We start from the raw sequence: 27,070 nt of genomic DNA on the forward strand, positions 1-27,070 counted from the left end.
AAATTTCCGATAGTGTGTACGTGGCATTAGGCCTCTTTAACACGAGAAGTCTGGCCGTTTTTTCAGCCTGACATGATGGAACCCTCCATTCTTCTCAATAGAGCGCCAGATGTAAATGGATTTGGGTTCGTTTACACCCGGCTAACTCCGGGCCTGATCCCCAAAAAAAGTAGAAGGGTATTCGCTCCCCTCCATCTGGCTGGAACTGACAGCAGTTGGGTGTAAACAGACAGCCCATCTGTTTACTTCTGGCTGCCGATAGAGCAGAGCGGACTGTGTCTGCGTCCACTCTACAATTAGCAAAGCGGGCAAAAACCTGTCATCTGGACAATGCGCTCAGGTCAGCAGGGGATTAGCATACATTAGCACCTACAGGTACATTAATTTGGGGAAAGTACCACGTGCGGAGGGGTACTGGGGACAGAGTGTCCAAACAGAACATGAACAACACAGCAAATAAGGATTTTTGAAGCTGGGTGGGCTGAGCCTGATGGCTAAGAAAATTGTTATGGCTTTTGATATACAGTACTTTAACATTTAGCAAGAATATGCACTCTTTATTGGATAAGGTGTTTTTGTCTCTAAAATTAAGCCTCGTACACACGATTAGTCCATCCGATGAGAACGGTCTGAAGGACCGTTGTCATAGGTTAACCGATGAAGCTGACTGATGGTCCGTCGTGCCTACACACCATCGGTTAAAAAAACGATCGTGTCAGAACGCGGTGACGTAAAACACAACGACGTGCTGAAAAAAACGAAGTTCAATGCTTCCAAGCATGCGTCAACTTGATTCTGAGCATGTGTGGATTTTTAACCGATGGTTGTGTCTACTAACGATCGTTTTTTCCCATCGGTTAGGAATCCATAGGTTAAATTTAAAGCAAGTTGGCTTTTCTTTAACCGATGGTTAAATAAGCTATGGGGCCCACACACGATCGGTTTGGACCGATGAAAACGGTCCATCAGACCGTTGTCCTCTGGTTAACCTATCGTGTGTACGAGGCCTAAGTGTTAAGCTATCGTTTTTTAGATGGTGGTTGACAATAAGTTGCCTTCCAAGGATAACTTTCTTTATCAACTTTTAGTGTGTATTTTTTCAAACGAGGGCAGTGTGTTAGAAAAGCCTTAAAAACATCAGAGCTAACTACGCAGTAGCAGTGGATTTCCTCCAGCTGATGGCACTTTGTCGCTATGTCAATCAAAGCTGAGTTGAGTCCACTAGAGGAGGTGGTCTGTATCACAAGCTTCCTGAGAGTTTTCACATAGTGTTCACTGACAAATGCTAGTTGTCTTGACATTTCATTGTAAGTGTTGAGCTGTAATGTAGATATAGGGATATTCGGCTTTAGGATTTGTGGAATTTTCCATGCTGGGACAGTATGGTCTAACTCCAAATCCACAGACAGAGAAGGTTGGTGTTGATGAAGTTCTCCCCAAACCTCATCAGAAACAGCAGGGAGATACTTATCAAGATGTTCACACAAGATATCCAGATGTTTAAAGGGTGGTCTTTCTGGCTTCATAAGTTCTCGGAATACATCTTCTGAGAGACTGGAACAAAAGGCACCTAGAACAGTCAGTTTGGGACACTTTTTTAAGACCTCTAAAAGAGTGTCAGGAGGCACTTTGCAAACCAACGTTCTATTGTTGATGTACAAGCTACGGAGATTTGGACTTCCTGTAGCAATGAGCCTTGTAAAACCATCTCCGAGAGTAAATGGAAGATTTCTTAAGTCGATGTGTTGGAGATCTACCTTGCTTTCCTTACGGCACAGTTCCATAATGCTGTCCAAAATTTCTAAGCCGGAGTAAAATAAAGGGTTCTCCCCACAACACATGATGGTCAGACTCTGCAAGTTTTTGCCCTCTTTGGCCAAACCGTTAAGCATCTGGATGACATTATTTCTATTTGCTTCTTTGGACTGGTCAAACAAAATCTTCAATTGTCTAATCTGACCAAGGAAATCTTGCAAGCCATCTAGGGACTGTAGCTGATCCTCTGTTATCCAGCTACAAAAGAAAGAAAATACAGGATGTGACTGAAATATTGATAGCGTTACCTGCACACACACATTTAACAGGAACAGTTACTCTTGATGAATGTATGATGATATGCTAGTTGCATGACTGACATGTTGGTCCTTTGATTTCCATTCAAGCCCTCTTGACCACATATAACTAGCATACAGTGCATAGTTGGCATCCCTTTCTTTTGAATGCCAGTACCTACACATGCATGTTGCATACTGTGGTGAACACCAAGATACGTTATTGGTTAGAGGTGTGGCTAGACCTTGTATTTGCGTTTAGAGTAGAAACTGTTTTAATATACCAAGCATGGCTTCTGTGGCCTAACTGTCCCCTGACATCAAGTATAAGGTCTTAGATGTAGCCAGGAGCTAGCTAATGCTGCCTGCATTGTCAGGAGACACTGTGCAGCGTTGCTGCTGTGGAGCTGTTCTCTTCTAGTGTTCTCAGAACATGTAGGGTTCTCTAAGAAAAGAAAAGCATCTTGGGACATGTAGTCCATAGAGTTACAATCTGCATTCAGTTGGACTGGTTCAAACTACAAATACCAGCCGGCTGGAGAGGAAGAACAGGATGCTAGAAGAGGTAAAAAAAAAAGCCTGTATGTGGGTGGCATCTTTCTCTTGGGACCCCAGCCTGGAAGCTGCTAGCAAATGACTCTGTGTTGGTGTGTGCTGTGGCCGAGTCGCGGCCTATACTGCTGAGAGAGCGTCATCACATGTGGGTGCAGGGGCATCTGTTGCCAGCTACCTCTGTCCGACCAGCGGCGATCTGGAGGTCGCTCTTTGCACGTCCATGCCAGATCCAGCCGGGTTGAAATGCGGTGTGTCGCCGAAACGCTGTATCCTTGAGCAGGGCTCCCTTAAGGCCTATTGCTGAGGCCCACATTGTGTCCACTACCACGAGTCATTGGGACTGGTGAGCGGGCATTTGCCTATTCTTCTATCATAAAGACACTGCATGCAGACATCACTGCTTATGCCTTTGCCTAAGCCTGTAGGACCTGGTGCCGCACAGCCACTTTGCAGAGCAACAGCAGTGCTCCTTTTACACAGGACACCATAAATACCTTTTGCTACACATTGTTAGTTAAAGTTTCACCAGACTATTTCACCTCCTCTCAATAGCCAGGATATCTCAAGTATTTTATTACAGAGCTATCTGAAGACCAAAGGCTGCTTTCTTCTCTGAGAGACAACAACATATCCTCCTCCCAGTCCCCACTGAGGGACTGTTCAGTTAGAAACATAAGTATAAGTGTCTACACCCAGGACTAAATTTGCTGACAGAGTGGGTTTAAGTATTCAAAAGTTAATAATTCTATCAACTTGCCGCTCTATTTGGCCTGTGGAGCTGAGGCATAGAAGGGTGTGGTTTGACACAAAGGCAGTCACCCCTCTGCCCTCATCCTGCCTGTTCACATGGGTCCATCTGTACAGAGTATTATTTTTTCACTCTACAACAAAATATTGCTTTTGTGTCTTTGTTTTAAATTATTGTCACTATTGTGTTTTTCTTGTTACTGTGAAATTTCCTCAGGGGTCAGGTTTAAACCACTTGTGATTTATGCTCTTAGCTTTTCAGTAAACACTATCCAACTTTTGCACCTAAAGTGTGTGTGTTTCTTTAACTCTCATCATCGAAAATTGTCCTAACCCTGGGTGTCATAGGTGTCGGAGGACTTGCATGGTCGGGGGAACCAGTGGGGTACAGATTCAGCAAGCAGTGGTCTCCAAACTGCAGCCCAGGGGCCCTCTGCTTTCCTTTATCCGACCCTTGGGGCACTTTTCCTCCCAGTGCCAACTGACATCAAAAATAGGTCACCATTTCTCCCACTGACACCAAAAATGGGACACTTTCCCTCCCAATGGGGCACTAAATATTCCCCCTAATACCAAATGTGATGATTTTTACTCCCACCGATGCCAGGGAAATTTCCACTCTCACTGGCCAAAGTCCAGCCCCCCTAAAGTCTGTAATATATTTTCCCCTTATTTAGAAAGTTTCGAGGGGTCCTGTGCCTTTTTTGTGCGAATTTGATGCGATTTGAGCCATACAAATGAATGGTTAAAATGTCACCACACAGATATTGCACATGATTTGAATAGGAATGCGGTGCGATTCCTATCCGAATCACATACGGTGTCCCGCACCTCATATATGTGAACCCAGCACCTAGCAGCCTACAAGAAGAAGAAGAAGAAAAAAAATCAGCAATGTGATTGCCCAGTGAGCTGGCAGGCAACATAAAAAGCTCTGAATTCTCAATATTTGAATAGTGATATCAACCAGGTGACTATGCAGAGGGCATCTGAATCATATATCCTGTTGTTGAGGGTTTTGGAACACGTCAGCTCTTATTGAGTTTGTTTCAACATGGAATCCTTCATCTATTTGCCTTCATTAGAAGAATTTAGGTAATGGTAAGGATTTGACACTAAACGCCAAAAAAAAAAATTGTTTATAGCCTGGTAATGTATAAAGAAGAACTCAGGTTAAAGTGGTTGTAAACCCACTATTTGGACTTTTACCTACAGGTAAGCCTATAATAAGGCTTACCTGTAGGTAAGGAGAATATCTCCTAAACCTGCACGGTTTAGGAGATATTCCCCCGCAATGCGGGCGGCGCATGCGCAGGGGGGAATCCACGGCTGAAGGACCGGCATCCGCCGGACCCTGCCGATTTTAAATCTCCCGCGCGCACGCGCGGGAGTGACGTCATCGCCGCTCCAGCCAATCACAGCGCTGGAGCGGCGATACCCGGAAGACACGCCGGAGCAAGATGACATCCTGCTCGGCGTGGACCAGGTAAGTGGTACACACCTCGTTCCGAGGTAAGTATTTCATAATAGGCTAGTATGCGGTGCATACTAGCCTATTATGCCTTTTGCATTGCAGGTTTGGGGAAAAAAAAAAAAAAGTTTATGCGGTTTACAACCGCTTTAACTGTCCTAGCAAAGTCCTGGGAGTAATCCACTCAAGCCCTGTACACACAATCGGATATCTGATGGAATCTGATCTGATTGATTTTTCCGTCGGATATCCGATGAAGCTGACTTTCCTCAGTCTTGCCTATACACTATCAGTCAAAAATCCGACCGTGTCCAACGCGGTGACGTAAAACACTACGACGCGCTGAGAAAAATTAAGTTCAATGCTTCCGAGCATGCGTCGACTTGATTCTGAGCATGCATGTTTTTTTCTCCGATGGAGTTCCACACAGACGATCGTTTTTTTATCCATAGGAAAATTTTAAAACATGTTCTATTTTTTTTCAGTGATGGAAAACCAACCGATGGGGCCCACACACGATTGGTTTGTCCGATGAAAACAGTCCATCGGTGCGTTTTCATCAGACAAACCGATCGTGTGTACACGGCTTTAGGCTTCTGGAGGTACATAAATGGCCTACACCTTTAGCAAGGGCATTATTCATCTTTAGTCAAAGCTGCAGAGTTTGTTTTTATCTACAAACACCCCTTAACTCCATAGGCCAGTGGTTCTCAACCTTTCTAGTGCCGTGACCCCTTGAAAAAATTTCTCAAGTTGTGGGGACACCCAACAGTAAAATTTTTGTAGCGTGGGTTGTCAGCACCCAAGGCAAGACAAGTAATTGGCACCCCTAACCCACGGACATTTAGCTCTCCGAGTCCCTTCCACTCGTACCATATTAAAACCCCTTATGGTACATTTTAGGATGTACCACCCTCTGTTCTCCTTTCTTTCCTTTTTATCCCTCTATCCTAATTTCTTGTTTTTCCATCTCTCTAGTTCTTATTCTTTCCCTTTTTCTTTGCCCCCCCCCCCTCTTTTCCTCTCCCTTCCATGTATTCTCCCTTTTTTCCTTCTCTTACTGCTTGGTGGGGGGGGGGGGGGGTAGTAGTTCTGGGGGGGGGGGGGAGTTCTGATCAGTCAACTTAGCTGCTCTTGATAAAGGTCATCTGCTGATCTGAGAACTGTAGTGGGGACTTTTAATGGCAACTCTAATCACAGGTAGTGTTACTCACTGTGTAAAAAAAGGGAAAAGGGAATGGGAATAATTTGCGCTTAGTAAGAAATGTATGTTAATAAAACAATTAAGATAGGGTCCTGAGAAGGACGTCCTGCTGCTAAACACTACAACTTAGATATAAAGTGTAAAGAAAAATGTGCAAAAACAGTGTAGCGCTGGACAGCATATACCACATAAGTATCTAAAGCAACAGGTGTAAACAATGGCCCAGATTCAAGAAGCACTTGCGCCCGCGCAACCATAGGTAACGAGTGCTCCTGATTCAGGAACCTTGTTACACCGACTGCAGGCTAAAATCTGCGCGGCATAAGGCTCTCATGCCTCGCAGATTTAAGGCTGCATTCTTGCGGGGGCCGCTAGGGGGCGCTCCCATTGTGTATCAGCGTGTAGTATGCAAATTGCATACTACCACTGATTCACAAGCTTGCGCGGGCCCCGCGCAAGCCAGGTACGGAGTTTCCGTACGGCTACTTTTAGCGCAAGGCTGCTACTTCTAATAGTAGGGGCAGCCAATGCTAAAGTATAGCCGGCCTTCCCGCGCCGTGAAATTTGAATTTCACGGCGTTTGCGTAAGTGAAACGTGAATGGCGCTGGACGCCATTCACGTTCACTTAGAACCAAATGACGTCCTTGCGACGTCATTTGCCGCAATGCACGTCGGGAAAGTTTCCCGACGGAGCATGCGCTGTACGCTCGGCGTGGGAGCGCGCCTAATTTAAATGATTCCCGCCCCTGGCGGGATCACTTAACTTGCGCGCGCTTAAGCCGGGCAAATTTGCCGGCGCGCCCTCGCAATTCACGGAGCTCCGTGAATCGAGGGCAGCACAAAATATTTGCGGGGGCGCAGGGCAAAATCGTTGCCCTGCTCCCCCGCAAATATCGCGCAATTCTACTTGAATCTGGGCCAATGTTAATCTATAGGTGGTAACAATCTTTTGAAACTTAATTCAATATGTGAATACACAAAAACTATAAATGCATAGGTTGTGATAACACTGTGCCAATCATTATGGCACTGAGCATAAATTACTTATAAATATCAACAGATGAATAAACAGTGTAAAATAAAGTGACCCATTCAGCATATGAGGTGCAAAACAAAAAGAGTCCACAGAAAAAAGCTGGAAGTTCACACAAAAAAAACTGGGAGTTATTAGCCCCTTCCAATGCAGGTGATGAAAAGATGCAAACAATGAAAGTCCAATTAGGAGATCCACAGGTGAGAAAGGAGGGAGATTTCAGACATCAGTGGCCCAACACCAGTAGAGATAAAGGCTTACCAGAAAGCCTGTGACTAATCCTTTTCAGGAACAGTCTAAAGAATGCTTTTCCAGAACTGGTCTGGCTTTTTTAGATGTTTTTTGGCTTTTCTATTCTTCAGGCTTATGAAGGGGTTGCACCTTGTGGTGAAGCCTCTGTATTTGCTCCCATAAAGTCTTCTCTTGATTGTAGACTTTGACAAGGATTCGCCCACCTCCTGGAGAGTGTCACTTCACTTGTTTGGATGTTGTGAATGGGTTTTTCTTTACCATAGAGAGGACCCTGCGATCATCCACCACTGTTGTATTATGTGGACGTCCAGGCCTTTTTATGTTTCGGAGCTTACCAGTGCGTTCTTCTTTCCTCAGAATGTACCAAACGGTTAATTTGGCCACTCCTAATGTTGCTGCTATCTCCGTTGGATTTGTTTGGTTTTTGAAGCCTTACAATGTCTTGTTTCACTTGCATGGACAGCTCCTTTGAACACATGATGTAGGTTCACAGCAGTAGATTCCAAATGCATATACCACACTTTTACCTGCTTAATGAATGAAGAAATAACAAAGCAGTAGCCCAAAGCTGGCCATGAAACAGATTTTGATTAAATTGTCCAATTACTTTTGGCCCCTTGAAAAAGGGGGGATGGCTATTCTTAAGAGCTGTTAGTTCTGGTTCACACTGGTGCGATTTTCAAATAGCATGTCAAATTGGCGGCATTTGCCGGCAATGGCACCGTCCTAATTGGTGCGACGCTGCAGTAGTTTCTGTACTACTTTCTGCGATTTCAGCCCGTGATTTACATTGAGATCTGTGCAGAAACCCGCACAGATGTCTCTGTAATCGCAGCCGAAATTGGGACTGACAAGCAGGAGTAAAATCGTGCGAGTTTCACTCCCGCAACCCAGTGTGAACCTGGGCTAATTCCTAAACAATTCCTCCGATTTGGATGTAAATACCCTCAAATTAAACCTGAGTGTGCACTTTCAGCCTGAAATTCTTTGAAAGCCTTGAATACCTGAAATAAATCTAAAATTGTGCCTGTGTCCAAATATTTATGGACCTAACTGTATAATAAAGTAGCAAATATTGTATAATAAATAAAATATGATTTCTGTCTAAATTGGCTCTAGTATGCCGTATGCACGGGAGAGGGGAACTTTAGATTGTATGTAAGCTCCTTGAGGCAAGATGCAAATATACAATACATGTAAAGCTCTGCGTAAAATGCCAGCACTATAAAAATACTATAAGAAATTAATTAAATAACATTTTTAATTAAAAACTTATTACCTACCAGATTTCTGTGTAGTGCCAGACAGAGTTTGAAGCCACAGCCGATGCCCAGGACTGGCAGACCTGGGAGACAGCCCATCTATCGGTAATAGGCAGGTAATAGAACACTTGTGTGAGGACATCTTGAGGCATGTACTCCCATTGCTCAGACATCGTGCCTCTGCTTCCAGCTTAACCTGTTTGGAACAAGCACAGGTATTTTATTGCACCGTCATTAATACCAAACATGGTCATCGCAGTTTTCCTTCTCTCTCATTCGCCTATTGAAGTAGCACTCAGGAAAAGATTTATGGATCTACATTAAACATTGTTGGCCCTGAAAAGAGATTACTCATGGCGGATGAAAGGTCAAACGGACGGCTTAAGCTAAATAGTGCTCTGCATTGTGTAAGAGGAGAAATTATCCGAATAGAAGGTTGACGTTGGTTAGTCTTCTATCTAGTAGGGGAATTTCTGTAGCTAGAACATACAGCAGATTTTAATACAATGTCAAGTTCTTCTGTTTTTAGCTTTTCGTTATTGAGCTGAATGTTGAATTGATCATTGAGGGGCCATTCCCATCACACATGTTAATGCATGAGACAATGGGCATAGAATGCAGCCACCATGAATGGCCCCCATAGCGCTTGCACATGAGCTGCCAGTGCACCTGCAGTACAGCAAACCACTGCAAACTCGTGCAAACTGCCTTGACAAAATTACTGCAGGTGCATTTTCTTCTAGACATTAACCACATGCCGACCGCGCTACAGACAAAAGACGTCTAGAGCGCGGTCGAGTTATACTGGGAGGAAGTCCTCCCAGAATCTTGCTCCCGCGCGACCCCACACTACCCCGCAATACTCTGCAATACCCCGCAATACTCTGCAATACCCCGCAATACTCTGCAATACCCCGCAATACTCTGCAATACCCCACAATACTCTGCAATACCCCACAATACTCTGCAATACCCCACAATACTCTGCAATACCCCGGCCAATACTCCGCAATACCCCGGCCAATACTCCGCAATACCCCAGCCAATACTCCGCAATACCCCAGCCGATACTCCGCAATACCCGGCCAATACTCCGCAATACCCCGGCCAATACTCCGCAATGCCCCGCAATACCCTGCCAATACTCTGCAATACCCTGACAATACTCTGCAATACCCTGACAATACTTCGCAATACCCCGGCCAATACTCCGCAACGCCCTGCAATACCCTGCCAATACTCTGCAATACCCTACCAATACTCCGCAATACTTCCCCCTCCCTCCCGCCACCCTCCGGTGCTTCTACCGACTCACTGCTACGATCAAAGCCAGGATCTTTTTTTATTTTTTATTTCAGGCTTCCCAGCCTAGAGGTGAGATGGGGGGGGGGGTCTTGTTGACCCCATATCTCACTGTAAAGAGGACCTGTCATGATGTTTACATTCCTTATAATAGGAATAAAAGTGATCAAAAAAATTATTTTGGGGGAAAAAAGTGTCAAACTAAAATAAATAAAGTAAAATGAACAATAAATGTTATTTTTATTTTTTAAAGCACCCCTGTCCCCTTGTGCTTGCATGCAGAAGCGAAGGCATACGTAATTCCCACCCACATATAAAAAAAGGTGTTCAAACCACACATGTGAGGTATCGTTGCGAACGTTGGAGCGAGAGCAATAGTTTTGGCCTTAGACCTCCTCTGTAACTTAAAACATGTAACCAATAAAAAATTTTTAAAGCTTCTCCTATGGGGATTTTTAAATAGCGGAGTTTGGCGCCATTCCACGAGCGTGTGCAATTTTGAAGGGTGACATGTTAGGTATCTATTTACATGGCGTAACTTCATCTTTCATATTATGCAAAAACATTGGGCAAACTTTACTGTTTAAGCACAAAACTGTTTTTTTTTAAACGCGTTCGAAAAATTGCTGCGCAAATACCATGCGAGATAAAAAGTTATGACCGCCATTGTATTCTTTAATGTCTTCGCTAAAAAAGCATATATAATGTTTTGGGTTTCTATGTAATTTTCTAGCAAATAAATGGGGGGGGGGGGGGGAGACAGGTTATTGACAGGTATCCCTTCCCACTCCAAGAGTCCAGCCACGGCCGTGACGTCACCGCGGTTCACACTAGCACAATGCTGGAACAATCACAATAGGGTGCCCGGCGTGAAGCCGAAAGGCTACACTGCCGGGTTCCCTTACTCGCAATGGTGGCGGCAGTGTAGCCTTTTCGGCTTCACGCCAGGAACCCTACTGCGGACATCCAGGGTTAGCAGGACAGGTAGGTGTCCATTTATTAAAAGCCAGCAGCTGCAGTATGTGTAGCTGCTGGCTTTTAATATTATTATTTTTCCTGGACCTCCTCTTTAATGTGCATTGGGTTAAAGTAACCCAATGCACCAAAAAAAAAAAAAAATCATGCTACAAAATGTTTACTGCAAAAATATTGTATGGTACAATGCCATGCACCAGGCGTTTTTTGAAGCACCAATTAGAGCCAGAGGCTTGAATAGGTTTCAAACTAGGGTTGGCGCAGAGTATGCGAATGGAGCCCACCCAGGTGTGTGAGAATAGCGAATAAATATTCACTATTCTCACACTGAATCTAATCTCCGCCAATCAGGAAGCGGGTCTAAAACCCAATTGCCAGGAGAAGCCTCCTGTTTGGCAGCCGAGGAGGAGGAGGAGGGAGAAAACAAAGCCGCTGAGCAGCGGAAGGAGAAGCTGCTTGTGATGCCCACGTAGGAGAGCAGGGGAAGCCACCCATGATGCCCACCATGGATGGAGTAAGTGCACCGACCGACCCGACCGGGATAGGGGTAGAGTTGCCACATCATCCCTTTAATCCAAGACACATATTAATTACACAGGTCCTGACTGCTGATTTAATGCAGATAAGGCGCCAAGTGAGTTTAATTACCACCTTAAATCAGCCACAGAACCTGTGTAATTAATGTGTGTCCTGGAATAAAGGGATGATGTGGCAACCCTAGATGGGGGCGGCTGCAGGTTCACTGTTTGCCGCCCTCCCCTCCCCCCCAAAAAAATTACCACCAGCCTCCTCTGAGCAACACAAGTAACATGCATTAGAATGCCAGTATGCTCTGGCAATGTATAGATGTAAATTGACCCTAATTCCAGGTTCACACTAGCGCGATGCTGGAACAAGCGCGATTCCAGACTGGTTCCCTCATTGCATAGGAATCGCAGACAGTTCACAAAGGGTTGCCACCTCATCCCTTTAAACCCGAACACATATGAATTACACAGGTTCTGAGGCTAATTTAATGGAGGTAAGGCACCAAGCAAATTTAATTACCATCTTAATCAGCCACAGAACCTGTGTAATTAATATGTGTTCGGTTTAAAAGGAATGAGGTGGCAACCCTAAGGGCTCTTTCACACGTCCGTTCAGTTTTTCAGATCAGTTTTTTTTTCATCATTTGATCGGTTTTTCCATCAGTTTTTCGTCAGTTTTTCATCAGTTTTTCATCAGTTTTTGCATCAGTTTTTGCATCAGTTTTTCCATCCGTTTTTTCATCCGTTTTTTTTTTTTTTTTTTTGGGGCTTTTTACATAGAAAAACGGATGTTAGCGGAACGGATGATAAACGGATCATCCGTTAACGTCCGTTTTTCGTCCGTTACGTTTTTTAGACGGAAGAAAAATAGGGTTTTCTTCCGTCCAAAAAAACGGAACTGAACACAGACGGATGCTAATGGACGTTAGCGGATGCTCATCCGCTAACGGACGCTAGCCCATAGGGAAGCATTGCGGTCCGTTAACGGACGTCCAAAAAACGGACGAACGGAACGGACGTGTGAAAGAGCCCTTAGTTCCCACTGCCCTATGCAAACCGCTGCAGGTGTCAATAGAAAGTTAATGACCCCCCCAGATTGGTTCCCATATCACATAACTGTTAAATGGTGCAGGATTTGGATCGCATGGGGGTGAACCGCCATGCGATCCGATTCCAGTGTGGACCAAAGAAAGGATCCTGCGCCATCTTGGTGTGAACGCGATGCAAATTCAGCCATACAACCTGTATGGCTGAATTCAGATCGCACAGACATCGCATGTGATCTGCACAGCGGTGCGAATCACATGAAAGGTCTACCCTGGGTTCACACCATTGCGAATTGGTTGTGGGATCCCCACATCCAATTTGCAATAGCAGGAGATTTTGACCGGCTCTCTTTGGAGCCGGTTCACACATCTCCACAGCAGGTCCGGTGCGTTTTGAAGAAAAACGCTGTGCGTCTTTTGGTCTGTTTCAGATGCGAATTCGGCACAAAATTTAGGCTGAAATTGGACCTGAAACGGTGAGACAGCACGCACCAGACCCTGCTATGAGACGGATCCGTCTTAGGTGTGAACCGAGCCTAAAAGTTGTAGGTAATTTTGACTGGTGGCTCCCAGGATTGGATTTACACTCACTGCTTTCTCTAGGCCAGAAGTCTTGTGTAGCCTTTCCCCCAATTAACTCGTTAACTTTAGTAACATTCTGACCAGATCACACTTCAGAGCCTCTTCTGGGGCTGAAAGAGACAGTTGGCCTGTCTCAGCACACCTGGAACTGATGACTTCCCAAGATCTCTTTGGATCAGGTATCTCATGTTCCAACTGCTATTCACATGGATCTTCTTCATTTCAGCCAGTAAAGTTCTCATTTGACAATTTGCTACTACAGTAAAACCTTGGTTTGAGAGTAATTTTTTTTTTTATAAATTTTGACTTGATATAAGACCTCATTCACACCTGAGCGTTTTGTAGCTTGAAGCCTGAAGCTACAAAACGCTGGAGGGGTAAAAAAAATCTATTATTCTCTATGGAGATGGTTCACATCTCCACTCCAAAACGCCTGAAGCCAGAAGTTCCAAAACGCCTGAAGCTCAAATAAGTTCTGGGACTTTTTTTTTAGACTTTTAGGCTTCATTTCCACTGGCGTTTTTACAGCCACTGTTGTTAGGCTTTTTTACAGCTTAAAAACGCCTGTCCATGTTTATTTTGTAAAAAAAAAAAAAAAAAAAATTTTTTGTGAGCTGCAGCTTTAAAAATGCCGCGGTCGCGTTTTTGAGCGTTTTTGCGCGTTTTTGAGCGTTTTCACGCGTTTTTGAGCGTTTTTTTTAACGTCTGGCGTTTTTACAGCTCTACTCTGGAGCTTCAGAACGCCCTGGTCCCGCGTTTTTTTTACAGCTCAAAAACGTCTATGCCACTTGCAGCTCAAAAACGCCTATGTGGGAATGAAGCCATAGAATAACATGGACAGGCGTTTTTAAGCTGTAAAAAACGCTCAGAAACGTGGCTGTAAAAACGCCAGTGGAAATGAGGCCTTAGACTTTTATAGGTAGATTCAGGTAGATAGGATTAAACTTGCGGTGGCGTAGCTTAGCCTTTTTAGGCTCACCGCCGTAAATTAGCTAGGCTAGTAATTATTCTAAATCAACTTACCTGCTAATCTACGGCGGCGTAGCCTAAAGCGAGCGGGCGTAAGGGCGCATAATTCAAATTGGTTGGAGGGGGGCATGTTGTATGGAAATGTGGCTTGACCTCACGTTTTTGACGTTTTTTTTTACACTGCGCATGCGCCGGGCGCCTACATTTCCCAGGGCGCAATGCGGCTAAGTATGCCGTACGGGCCTATTGATTTCAACGTGGATGTAAACGACGTAACTCCCGATTCGCGGACGACTTACGCAAACAACGTAAAAAATTTGAACCTCGCGGCGGGAACGGCGGCCATACTTTATCATTGTTATTCCACCTCATAGGTGGAATAACTTTAGGCCGCCTAAGGCCTTACGGAAACGGCGTAAAGCGACTGCGGCGGCCGGGCATACGTTTGTGAATCGACGTAGAAGCTCATTTACATATTCTATGCCGGCCGCAATGGAAGCGCCACCTAGCGGCCATCCGAAAAATTGCAATCTAAGATATGACGGCGCAAGCCGTCGTATCTTAGATATGTTTAAGCGTATCTCTGTTTGAGCATACACTTAAACAAACGCTGGCGTAGATTCTGAGTTAGGCCGGCTTATCTACTGATAAGCCGGCCTAACTCTTTGTGAATCTACCTATTAGACTTTTTTTTAGGCCGCATTCACACCTGAGTGTAGCGTTGAATCGAGCGTTTCCATTAGTTTCTATGGGAATACAAACTTTCAAAAACGCCCAAATCAGCCGATTCGTGCGACAAAAAAAGGGTCCAGAACTTGTTTGAGCTTCAGGCGTTTTGGAGTGGAGATGTGAACCATCTCCATAGAGAATAATTAATTGTTTCCCCTCTAGCGTTTTATAGCTTCAGGCTACAAAACGCTCAGGTGTGAATGCAGCCTTAGGCAGATTTGGGCGTTTTTCTGCTTTTAACATTGGTGACCCTAGACCTGGCCAAAATCGCGGCAAAACGCTGCAAAAAACGCGGAAAACGCTACGCTCAGGTGTGAGGCTGCATTCACACCTGAGCATTTTGTAGCCTGGAGCTATAAGACGCTAGAGGGGGAAAAAATACATTATTCTCAATGGAGATGGTTCACATCTCCACTCCAAAACGCCTGAAGCCGAACAAGTTCTGGACCCTTTTTTGTCGCGTGAATCGTCTGATTTGGGCGTTTTTGAACGTTTGTATTCCCATAGAAACGAATGGAAACGCTCGATTCAAGCGTCTAGCGCGACAACGAGCGTTCCTACGGGCTTTTTGTTGCTTTAATCTGTTATGTGAAATAGAATATTCACCCAGGAAGAAGATAAAAAAAATCTACAAACATAGCAACAAAAGAGATGAGCATTTTTCCTAATGGCTAAAATAAAAAACGACAAAGTTCAAAAACGTCGGACAACGCTGTATGCAAACAGGTGCGAATACGTGTTAATACGCATGACAAAACGACCGAAAACGCTACGCTCAGGTGTGAAAAACGTCATTTAAAATGACCGTGTGTGGGCAAAACGTTGTTTTATGTCTTCTGAAAAACGACAAAAAAAAATTTGAACATGCTTCAATTTTTTATGTCATTTTTCAAAACATCGTTTTTTGTGTCATTTAAAATGATCGTGTGTGGGCTAAAACGACGTTTAAAACAACTTTTTTAAACCCGCGCATGCTCAGAAGCAAGTTATGACGCAAGCTTGAATGGAACAGAGTGCCGTTGTACGTGTTGTACGTAACCGCGTTTTGTTAGAGCATTTTGAAAAAACGATGGTGTGTAGGCAACATCGTTTTTTAAAATGAAGTTTGAAAAACATCGTTTTTTTTCATGAGAAAAAACAACATTTTTTTACAAGACAAAAAACGACCGTGTGTATGCGGCATTAGAGTAGAATCATGTCACAATTGACTATAAAAAAGAAGAGAGGTGCCTTTAAGACAGTGGTTCTCAACTCCTGTCCTCAGGACCCACTAACAGGCCAGATTTTAAGTATTACCTTGGGGAGATGCAGACTATACTGAGCAGTAGGGTTGTCCCGATACCACTTTTTTTGAGTACAAGTACCGATACTTTTTTTCAAGTAGTCGCCGATACCGAATACCGATACTTTTTTTTAAATGTGTCCCCAAATGCAGCCATGTCCCCCCACAAATGCAGCCATGTCTCCCCACATATGCAGCCATGTCCCCCACATATCCAGCCATGTCCCCCATATATCCAGCCATGTCCCCCCCATATCCAGCCATGTCCCCCCCATATCCAGCCATGTCCCCCCCATATCCAGCCATGTCCCCCCCCATATCCAGCCATGTCCCCCCCCCATATGCAGCCATGTCCCCTCCCATATGCAGCCATGTCCCCCCCCCCATATGCAGCCATGTCCCCCCCCATATGCAGCCATGTCCCCCCCATATGCAGCCATGTCCCCCCCCATATCCAGCCATGTCCCCCCCATATCCAGCCATGTCTCCCCCCATATCCAGCCATGTCTCCCCCCATATCCAGCCATGTCTCCCCCCATGTAGCCATGTCTCCCCCCATGTAGCCATGTCTCCCCCCATGTAGCCATGTCTCCCCCCATGTAGCCATGTCTCCCCCCCCCATGCAGCATGTCTCCCCCATGTAGCCATGTCTCCCCCCCATGCAGCATGTCTCCCCCCATGTAGCCATGTCTCCCCCCCCATGCAGCATGTCTCCCCCATGTAGCATGTCTCCCCCATGTAGCCATGTCTCCCCCCATGCAGCATGTCTCCCCCCCATGCAGCATGTCTCCCCCCCATGTAGCCATGTCTCCCCCCCATGTAGCCATGTCTCCCCCCCATGTAGCCATGTCTCCCCCCCCATGCAGCATGTCTCCCCCATGTAGCCATGTCTCCCCCCATGCAGCATGTCTCCCCCCCATGCAGCATGTCTCCCCCCCATGTAGCCATGTCTCCCCCCCATGTAGCCATGTCTCCCCCCCATGTAGCCATGTCTCCCCCCCCATGTAGCCATGTCTCCCCCCCCATGCAGCATGTCTCCCCCATGTAGCCATGTCTCCCCCCCATGCAGCATGTCTCCCCCCATGTAGCTATGTCTCCCCCCCATGCAGCATGTCTCCCCCATGTAGCCATGTCTCCCCCCGTGCAGCATGTCTCCCCCCGTGCAGCATGTCTCCCCCATCATGCAGCATGTCTCCCCCATCATGCAGCATGTCTCCCCCATCATGCAGCATGTCTCCCCCCATATGCAGCATGTCTCCCCCCATATGCAGCATGTCTCCCCCATGTAGCCATGTCTCCCCCATCATGCAGCATGTCTCTCCCCATATGCAGCATGTCTCCCCCCATATGCAGCATGTCTCCCCCATGTAGCCATGTCTCCCCCATCATGCAGCATGTCTCTCCCCATATGCAGCATGTCTCCCCCATCATGCAGCATGTCTCCCCCCATATGCAGCATGTCTCCCCCATGTAGCCATGTCTCCCCCCATGTAGCCAGCCATGTCCCGCTTACCTGTCCTGCATCCCCGCTACCGCCGACAGTCAGTGTAATACGCGCGCCGTTCCATTACAGCTTTGAATAGCTGTAATGATTGGCGCTGCGTATAGACACTCCCCCTCGCTCGGGATTGGACAGTTCACCCAAGCAAGGGGGAGTGTCTATACGCGGCGCCAATCATTACAGCTATTCAAAGCTGTAATGGAACGGCGCGCGTATTACACAGTCAGTCGGCGGTAGCGGGGATGCGGCGTAACGGCGTTGGCGGCGGCGGGGGGTGGGGGGGAAGTATTCTATTCTGGTATCGGGGGTATTTGCGGGAGTACGAGTACTCCCGCAAATACTCGGAATCGGTCCCGATACCGATACTAGTATCGGTATCGGGACAACCCTACTGAGCAGCAAATGATATCACCTGTGACGTATTTCAGTTATCTTGCAAACCTGGCCTGTTAGTGGGCCCTGAGGACAGGAGTTGAGAACCACTGCTCTAAGACCACTTTCACACTGAGGCGCTTTCACGCTAAAAACAGCGCCTAAAAGCTCACGAAAACCTATTTCCAATTAAAACCAATGAATGCTTTCACACTGGGGCAGTGTTCTGGCAGGGCTGTGAAAAAACTCCCCTCTCCATTGAAATGAATGGAAAGCTCTTCAAAAGCGCTCAGTGTTTTTTACTGGCAACCGATGAAAACGGTCCATCAGACCGCTCTCATTGGTTTAACCGATCGTGTGTACGAAGAGATGTGTCATCCATGTAAACTGATCCATATGGAAGAGGGCATGATCTTTAGAAAAGCAACAGATTTACTGGCTGAATCTCCAGATGAAAATAAAGGACAGAAAGCAAAAAAAAAAAAAAACGAATGCAGCCATCACATCTAAGAACTGGTAGCTGTAATATAATAAATGTTTTCTTGTGAGTTTAAAATTGCTTTAACCTCTTCACTCCTGTGTTCTAGCCGAAAGACGTCTACAGCGTGGACCTAAATTGCCGGGAGGGCATCCATGTACATCCTCCCATGCATGCGCTGCCTGCGCGGCCCCTGCAGCCAATGACAGCTGATCACATGATGCAAACAGAAGCCGGCAATTGGCTTTTTTTCCCTCACGCTAAAAAAATAAGCTGAATACCGGCTTGTATAAAAGGGACATCGGTCCCGTCCACAGAGCCACTGCTACTAACTAGTGCCCACCAGTGCCACCTACCAGTGCATATCAGTACTGCTAAGCAGTGGCACCTATCAGTGCCCACCAGTGCTGCCAATCAGTGCTACCCATCAGTGCATATCAGTACTGCTAAGCAGTGCCACCTATCAGTGCTGCCCATCCGTGTCACCTACCAGTGACGCCTCATCAGTGCCCACCAATCGGTGCCCACCAGTGCTACCCATCAGTGCATATCAGTTCTGCTAAGCAGTGCCACCTATCAGTGCCCACCAGTGCTGCCAATCTGTGCATATCAGTACTGCTAAGCAGTGCCATCTACCAGTGCTGCCAATCAGTGCTACCCATCAGTGTCACCTACCAGTGCCCACCAGTGATACCTCAGTGCAGCCTTATCAGTGCCCACCAATCAGTGCCCACTAGTGCTGCCAATCAGTGCCACCTACCAGTGCATATCAGTACTGCTAAGCAGTGCCACCTATTAGTGCCCACCAGTGCTACCTATCAGTGTCACCTACCAATGCCCACCAGTGACGCCTCATCAGTGCCCATCAGTGCAGCCTTATCAGTGCCCACCAATGCTACATACCAGTGCATACAGAACTGCTAAGCAGTGCCACCTATCAGTGCTGCCAATCAGTGCTACCCATCAGTGTCACCTACCAGTGCTGCCTCATCAGTGCCCATCAGTGATGCCTTATCAGTGCCCACCAGTGCTGCCAATCAGTGCCACATGCCAGTGCATATCAGTACTGCCAAGCAGTGCCACCCATCAGTGCTGCCAATCAGTGCTACCCATCAGTGTCACCTACCAGTGCCCATCAGTGACGCCTCATCAGTGCCCATAAGTGACGCCTTATCAGTGCCCACCAGTGCTGCCAATCAGTGCCACATACCAGTGCATATCAGTACTGCTAAGCAGTGCCACCTATCAGTGCCCACCAGTGCTGCCAATCAGTGCTACCCATCAGTCTCACCTACCAGTGACGCCTCATCAGTGCCCATCAGTGAAGAAACAAAATTACTATGAAAACTGTTTTTTTGTTTGTTAGTTTAGCAAAAAAATAAAAACCCCAGTAGTGATTAAATACCACCAAAATAAAGCCCCAGCTGTGTAAAAAAAAAAAAAAAAAGATAAAAATTGTGTTTGGGTAGAGTGTAGCATGACCGTGCAATTGTCACTTCTACGTGTGACAGCGTTGGAATCTGAAAATTGGCCTGGGCGGGGGGGGGGGGGGTAAAAGTGGCCGGTATTGAAGTGGTTAATATCACTGTAAGCAAAGCAAATGAATGTGAGATTTGTAAATGAATAAATATAAATGACAGTACAGAGACGCAGCCATTGTTCTCTGCGTTTCATGTGAGCGATGTGTCACAAAGTTTCTCAAAGCTGAACGGAAGGGAAAACATATCGCGGCGACAGCGACACTTTTCACCAACGTCGTTCTAATCAGCGCCGACAACATTCTTCACACATTTTGCTGCTGTTAGAAAGATCAAAGGATTCCCCCCCCCCCCCCCCCCCCCCCCCCGGGCACCAATCACTGGCAGCACACAAGCCCTCTCCTCTCCTAGCAACTGTCACTTTAATGTCACAAGAACAAAAATCCTTTAACCTTTGAAAAGCCACTTTATCAGAGTCACTAAATAAGACGAATACGATAAATTACTATAGACGTAACGCTAAAAGAAAATACAAGCTGATACTAAAATAATAGAAGAGTATAGAAGAACACTCACCAAGTCTGATCCCTTCCTGCAACACAAGGCTGCCCTGCCCCCTACAAATCTGTATTGGCTCTCTGGGGTCAGGTGACAGTCAGAGCCAGGAAGGAGGCGTGCGATGTACACAAGAGACGCGCTGACTGCCATCAGCAGGAGAAATGCCAAATCTTACCACTGACGTCCCATTTCATCGTCCTGATCATCCATCAATGGCTATTTTTATAGAGGTTTTTAGATTTTAACCACTTCAGCTCCAGAAGATTTACCCCCCCTTCATGACCAGGCCATTTTTTGCGATACGGTACTGCATTACTTTTACACAGGGGCGGACTGACCATGCCACTAGGGGGCCCCATCAGCGTTGCCAGCCTCAGTAAAACCAGGGACAGTATGTAAAAATCCCAAGATTACTGCTGCCCCCGCCTCTCCAGTACCTTTTCAGTGTGTGTATGTATACTGTGTGTATACTGTGTCTGTATACTGGGGTAGATTCAGGTAGCTTTACGCAGTTTTTACGGAGGCGTTTTTGCCCTGCGCCCCCGCAAATTATCTGCGCTACCCTTGATTCACGGAGCAGTAGCTCCGTAAATTGCGTGGGCGCTCCGGCAAAATGCCCGGCGTAAGCGCGCGCAATTTAAATGATCCCGTAGGGGGGCGGGAATCATTTAAATTAGGCGCGTTCCGGCGCCGAGCGTAGGGCGCATGCTCCGTCGGGAAACTTTCCCGACGTGCATTGCGGCAAATGACGTCGCAAGGACGTCATTGGCTTCAAAGTGAACGTGAATGGTGTCCAGCGCCATTCACGATTCACTTACGCAAACAACGTAAAATTTAAACTTTGACGCGGGAACAACGGGTATACGTAGCATTGGCTGCCCCTGCTATTAGCAGGAGCAGCCTTACGCGAAACCCGACGGACGGAAACGACGTAAACTGCGTACGTAGGGCTCGCGTAACGTTGTGAATCGGCGTTAGTATGCAATTTGCATACTATACGCTGACCACTACGGGAACGCCCCCTAGCGGCCATCGTAAGAATGCAGCCTACGATACGATGGCATAAGAAGCCTTATGCCATTCATATCTTAGGCTGCAGTCGGCGTATCGAGGTTCCTGAATCAGGAGCATTCGATACGCCGGGGCAAGTAAGCAATTGCGCTGCATAACTATGGTTACGCAGGCGCAATTGCTCTTTGAATCTACCCCAGTGTATGTGTGTGTGTGTGTGTGTGTGTGTTGCCCCATAATCTCCTATTGCCCGGGGCCCCATGAGTTGTCATTCCGCCCCTGTTTTTACATTAGGGTGACCAGACATCCCTGGTTTCCGCGAACAGTCCCCGGATTGAGGACACTGTCCCTGGACCAAGTCTGTCCCCGGATGGCATTTGAACAGGGGCTGGGGCAATTTCAAGGAAGGATGTAGAATGGAAAAAAAAAATCTAAATTCCCCCCCCCGCTCCTACTAGTTTAGGGGGGTGTAATTTTTCCATTATCTGCGCCCCTTTCGCCGGTACCTGCTGATCTTTATATACAAAGGCAGAACAGTGGTCTGCCTATGTAAACAAGGCAGATCGCCGTTCTGTCAGCATGGAAGACACTGATCCCGTGTTCCTGCAAAGCAATCTGCAATCTTCCCTTAGTAAAAGCACCTCCCCCACAGTGAAAAAACACTTTTAGGCACACATTTAAAGTGGATGTGGAGTTTTTTTTTTTTATGTCACAATGTAGAGAATAAGATTTCCTATCATCTGTGCCCAGTCTTGCCACACAGAGTTAATCCAGCTCTGAGAAATCCTCTTTTATTATTCAGGGAAATAAAACAGACTTCCAGCTAAAAACCAAAGTCCTTGCTTGAGTGACAGGTTATTTTACATATCTCGTGCACTAGCTTGCAGACATACACAGCTTCTGTAAAAAGTGCTCAATTCACATCCCCCTCCCCTCTTCCCTCCAGCTCTATGTATATTCTGATGGCTGTTGCATTTTCTCATGGCACTGAACTGTGACTCACCCCATATTTTGAAAACATTTAATCAAAACACAGGGGAGGGGATGTGAATTGTGCACTTTTTTTCAGAAGCAAGGACTTTGGTTTTAAGGCTGCATTCACATCTAGACGGACGAAATCGCGGCGTTTTGTCACCGCAAATCGCGGTAAAAATAGCGGCGTTTTGTACCGCGATTTGCGGCGACAAAACGCCGGTATTGTCCGCCTAGATGTGCCCCAAGATGACCCCCTCTATGGAGATGATTGCCATCTCCTAGCCGAACGCTCGAAGACGCCTGAAAAAAAGGTCCGGGACCTTTTTTCACGCGGCAGGCGACAGGCGTCCGGCGTTCGGCGTGGAGATGTGAACCATCTCCATAGAGGGACATCTGTTTTCAGCCCTCTGGCGGCAGCGGCGTAGCGCTACAGGCGTAAAAACGCCTAGGTGTGAATGGGGTCTTATCTGGAAGTCTGTTAATTTTCACTGAACAATAAAAGAGAATTGCTCAGAGCTGGATTAACTCTGTGTGGCAAGACTGGGCACAGATGATAGGAAATCTTATACTGTACATTGTGACATAAACCCTTTTATTGCCCTAGATGTTATCCCCGTCACAGCCAGTGTCATTAGTGCAGTGACAGTGCATATTTTTTTAGCACTGATCGCTGTATTAGTGTCACCCGTTCTCACAAAGCGTCACTTAGTGTCCGTTTTGTCCGCCGCAATATCTCAGTCCAGATATGATTCGTTGATCGCCGCCATTACTACTAAAAAAAAAATATATGTTCCCTGATTTTATTTTAAAAATCTGGTCACCTTATTTTACATACCTCCCAACATTTTGAGATGGGAATGAGGGACACCTACTAACAAACGTATGTAGGCATTGGGCACGCCTCCTGCCACACCCCCTTAAAGGAGAATTAACCAAAAAAATAACGTTTAATCAAATCCACAAGGACTTTTTTTTACCACTACTATTCCTTTATATTGGCTTTTAACATGTACAAATGCAACAATTAAAACATTGGATGAAAGGTTTAGCTCTGGGAAACATTTTTTTTTTTTAACCACTTAAGACCCGGACCTTTAGGCAGCTAAAGGACCCGGCCAGTTTTTGCGATTCGGCACTGCCTCGCTTTAACCGACAATTGCGCGGTCGTGCGATGTGGCTCCCAAACAAAATTTCCCACAAATAGAGCTTTCTTTTTGTGGTATTTGATCACCTCTGCGGTTTTTATTTTTTGCGCTATAAACAAAAATAGAGCGACAATTTTGAAAAAAAATTCAATATTTTTTACCTTTTGCTATAATAAATATCCACCAAAAATATATAAAAAACATTATTTTTTTCCTCAGTTTAGGCCGATACGTATTCTTCTACCTATTTTTGGTATAAAAAAAAAAAATCGCAATAAGCATTTATCGGTTGGTTTGCGCAAAATTTATAGCGTTTACAAAACGGGATAGTTTTATTGCATTTTTATAAAAAAATTTTTTTTTACTACAAATAGCGGTGATCAGCGATTTTTTTCGTGACTGCGACATTATGGCGGACACTTCGGACAATTTTGACACATTTTTGGGACCATTGTCATTTTCACAGCAAAAAATGCATTTAAAATGCATTGTTTACTGTGAAAATGACAATTGCAGTTTGGGAGTTAACCACAGGGGGGGCTAAAGGGGTTATGTATGACCTCATTTGTGTTTCTAACTGTAGGGGGGTGTGGCTGTAGGTGTGACATCATCGATTGTGTTTCCCTATAAAAGGGAACACACGATCGATGACAGCGCCACAGTGAAGAACGGGGAAGCTGTGTTTACACACGGCTCTCCCCGTTCTTCAGCTCCGGGGACCGATCGCGGGACTCCAGCGGCGATCGGGTCCGCGAGTCCCGCGGCCACAGAGCTTTCGGACCGCGTCGCGTACACGCGCCCGCAACGTATATCGGCGTGAAGGGGTCCTTAAGTGGTTAAAGATAAAAAGTGCATTTTATATAGATCAGACCAAAATGAGGGACAAATGAGGAGGAGGAGGAGGTACAGGGGGGTATTGTTCCAAATCAGAGACAGTCCCTCGAAATCAGGGACAGTTGGGAGCTATGCTTTTAGACCCCTTTCACACTGAGGCACTTTTCAGGTGTTTTACTCTCTAAAAATAGCGCCCGAAAAGCGCCTCCCATGTGTGAAAGCCTGAGTGCTTTCACACTGGGGATGACATGTGATCACCGAACATGTGCAGGGGATTAAACTCCATTACATCTAGTATTAGTTATTGCACTTGCACTTGCCTTTCTTTATACCGTCGGATTTGCCGCGGGATTCGGCCGCTAGCGGTGCAATATTAACCCCCGCTAGCGGGCGATAAAGGGTTAATACCGCCCGCGAGGCGCATTGCGGGCGGTATTACCGTGGTTTCCCATTGTTTTAAATAGGAAGGAGTGGTATACATACCGCTCCAAAGTTGCTGCTAGCAGGAGATTTTTGTCTCTCCTGCCAGCGCATCGCCTCAGTGTGGAAGCAATCGGGCTTTCACATTGAGAAGGCTGGGCAGGAGTTTTTCAGACGGTATTTAGGCGCTATTTTTAGCGCTGTACCGCCTGAAAAACTCCTCAGTGTGAAAGGGGAGGTCAGAGACACAGAAAGACACATGGATTTCTTCAGAATAACAAAAAGCTAGGAATCTGCAAAAAAAACAAACAAAAAAAAGTTGTTCTAATCCTTGCAATGTACATAGATCCTACCCGCACAAGACTTGTCCACGTGCCCCCCCCAGTGAAATGAGAACATCAGGAGCCCCATTTCCCGCTGGAGCATAGGACCGGGTAAGTATATGTTTACTGGTCACCCCTGGACAAAACGAACAGTTAATCCATGCCGTGCGGCACAGCCCACTGCATGGGAAAACGTTTTTTTTTTACCTGCAGTGGGGCTGTAAGGCAGCCTTTGTATTTCAGGGGAACCCTTAAAATAATTTTTAGGTCTCTGGGAACCCCTTATAAAATTAAATCATGGGGGGCAGGTCAGTGGGAAAAAAACACTCCCCTTTGGGCTTGTTTAGACATTTTTGATACAATGGATGTCCATTACCTCACCTATCACATTAAAATGCATTACTGATGCGTTTTCATGCCAATAAATAACACTTTCCAGGTGCCTCCTCTCTGTTGGTCTTGTATTGTATGGATTCATGTACTATCATCTTGGCTAATAGTTTTTTCTAAATGCATCTTAAATGTTACCATCTAACCTAGGGGCATTTGAAGTATGCATGAATGGAGGCATTTGCAGACTGGTAAAAGCAAGAAAAACGCTACACGCTGGATACATTTTGGCATGACATAAAAATGTGAACATTTTCATTATGAACATTATCACCCACTGCAATGCACATAACTGACACAAATAGGTAGATTCACAAAGAGTTAGGCCGGCTTATCAGTAGATAAGCCGACCTAACTGTGAATCTACGCCGGCGTTTGATTAAGCGTATGCTCAAACAGAGATATGCTTAAACAAAGCCAAGATAGGCCGGCTTGCGCCGTTCTATCTTAGCTTGCAATGTTTCTGATGGCCGCTAGATGGCGCTTCCATTGCGGCCGGCGTAGATTATGTAAATGAGGGGATACGCCGATTCACGAATGTACGCCAGGCCTACGCTGTCTAATTACGTTGTTTCCGTAAGGGATAGGCCGCCTAAAGTTAGAGCTATGCTCTAGTGGCCTAGCCAATGTTAAGTATGGCCGCCGTTCCCGCCGCAAAATTCGAACGTCGTTTGCGCAAGTCGTCCGCGAATCGGGATTTACGTCGTTTACGTCCACGTCGAAATCAATAGGCCCGTACGGCATACTTAGCCGCAATGCGCACTGGGAAATGTAGTCGCCCGGCGCATGCGCAGTGTCAAAAAACGTGAGGTCAAGCCTCATTTCCATACAACACGCCCCCCTCCAAGTCATTTGAATTAGGCGCCCTTACGCCCGCTCGTTTGAGGCTACGCCGCCATAGATTAGCAGGTAAGTGGTTTGAAAATCACTACTAGCCTAACTAATTTACGGCGGTGTAGCCTAAACAGGCTAGGCTAGGCCGTCCTAAAGATAAGCCTTTCTACGTGAATCTACCCAAAAGTGTTGACAGGCGTTGGTAAGGCTTTAAAAAACAAACAAAATATCAAACAGACGAAATCCTGCTTTCGACCATAGTATAAACTTAGCCCTACAGTGGTGGTCAGAATGCACTCCCTTCCTCTAGACCAGCGATTTTCAACCTGGGGGTCGGGACCCCCTCGGGGGTCAAATGATGATTTGCCAGGGGTCAGCAAATCCTGGGCTGTTCCTAAACCCTGCACCACTCTCCCAGCCTTCTTGCGTCTGCCCAGCAGGGCTGTCTCTGGTGCCCACTCAGCCACTTCGCAGCCACCTAGTCAGTTCACGGCATGGCTGGGGGGGCAGAGACTAGAGGTCCGCTGACTGGTGAGGATTGTGAGGTGGTAGGGGCTGAAGGAGATCCTATCTCCTGATTTCAGCCGAGGGGGTCACTGCTACGAGACACCACAAAGTCGGAGACACATTGGGTAACACAACCTGTGATTATAGTTGCCATTAAAAGTCCCCACTACAGTTCTCCGATCAGCAGATGACCTTGATCAAGCGCACCTAAGTTGGCTGATCAGAACTCGCCACTCTACACCCCCCCCCAGCATTG

At 46.2% G+C, this 27,070-nt stretch overlaps 1 protein-coding gene across 2 annotated transcripts in view; it reads right to left on the reverse strand.

The window, feature by feature from the left end:
- FBXL8 (F-box and leucine rich repeat protein 8) overlaps positions 1–20,485 on the reverse strand; it is a 30,758-nt gene extending 10,273 nt beyond the window's left edge. The window contains exons 1-3 of one of the 2 annotated variants that reach the window (XM_040329128.1): positions 20,394–20,484; positions 8,598–8,772; positions 939–2,013 (exon numbers count right to left, since the gene is read on the reverse strand). In XM_040329128.1, coding sequence (XP_040185062.1) covers positions 1,020–2,013; positions 8,598–8,749 — 1,146 coding nt within the window. In that variant the 5' untranslated portion in view covers positions 8,750–8,772; positions 20,394–20,484 and the 3' untranslated portion in view covers positions 939–1,019. Of the gene's footprint in view, positions 1–938; positions 2,014–8,597; positions 8,773–20,393 lie in introns of those variants that run through there. The other variant, XM_040329129.1, reaches the window with a different exon arrangement.
- Positions 20,486–27,070: the final 6,585 nt, after the last annotated feature.

This window comes from Rana temporaria, chromosome 11 (genome assembly GCF_905171775.1).
Source record: "Rana temporaria chromosome 11, aRanTem1.1, whole genome shotgun sequence".
Classification (NCBI taxonomy): Eukaryota; Metazoa; Chordata; class Amphibia; order Anura; family Ranidae; genus Rana; species Rana temporaria.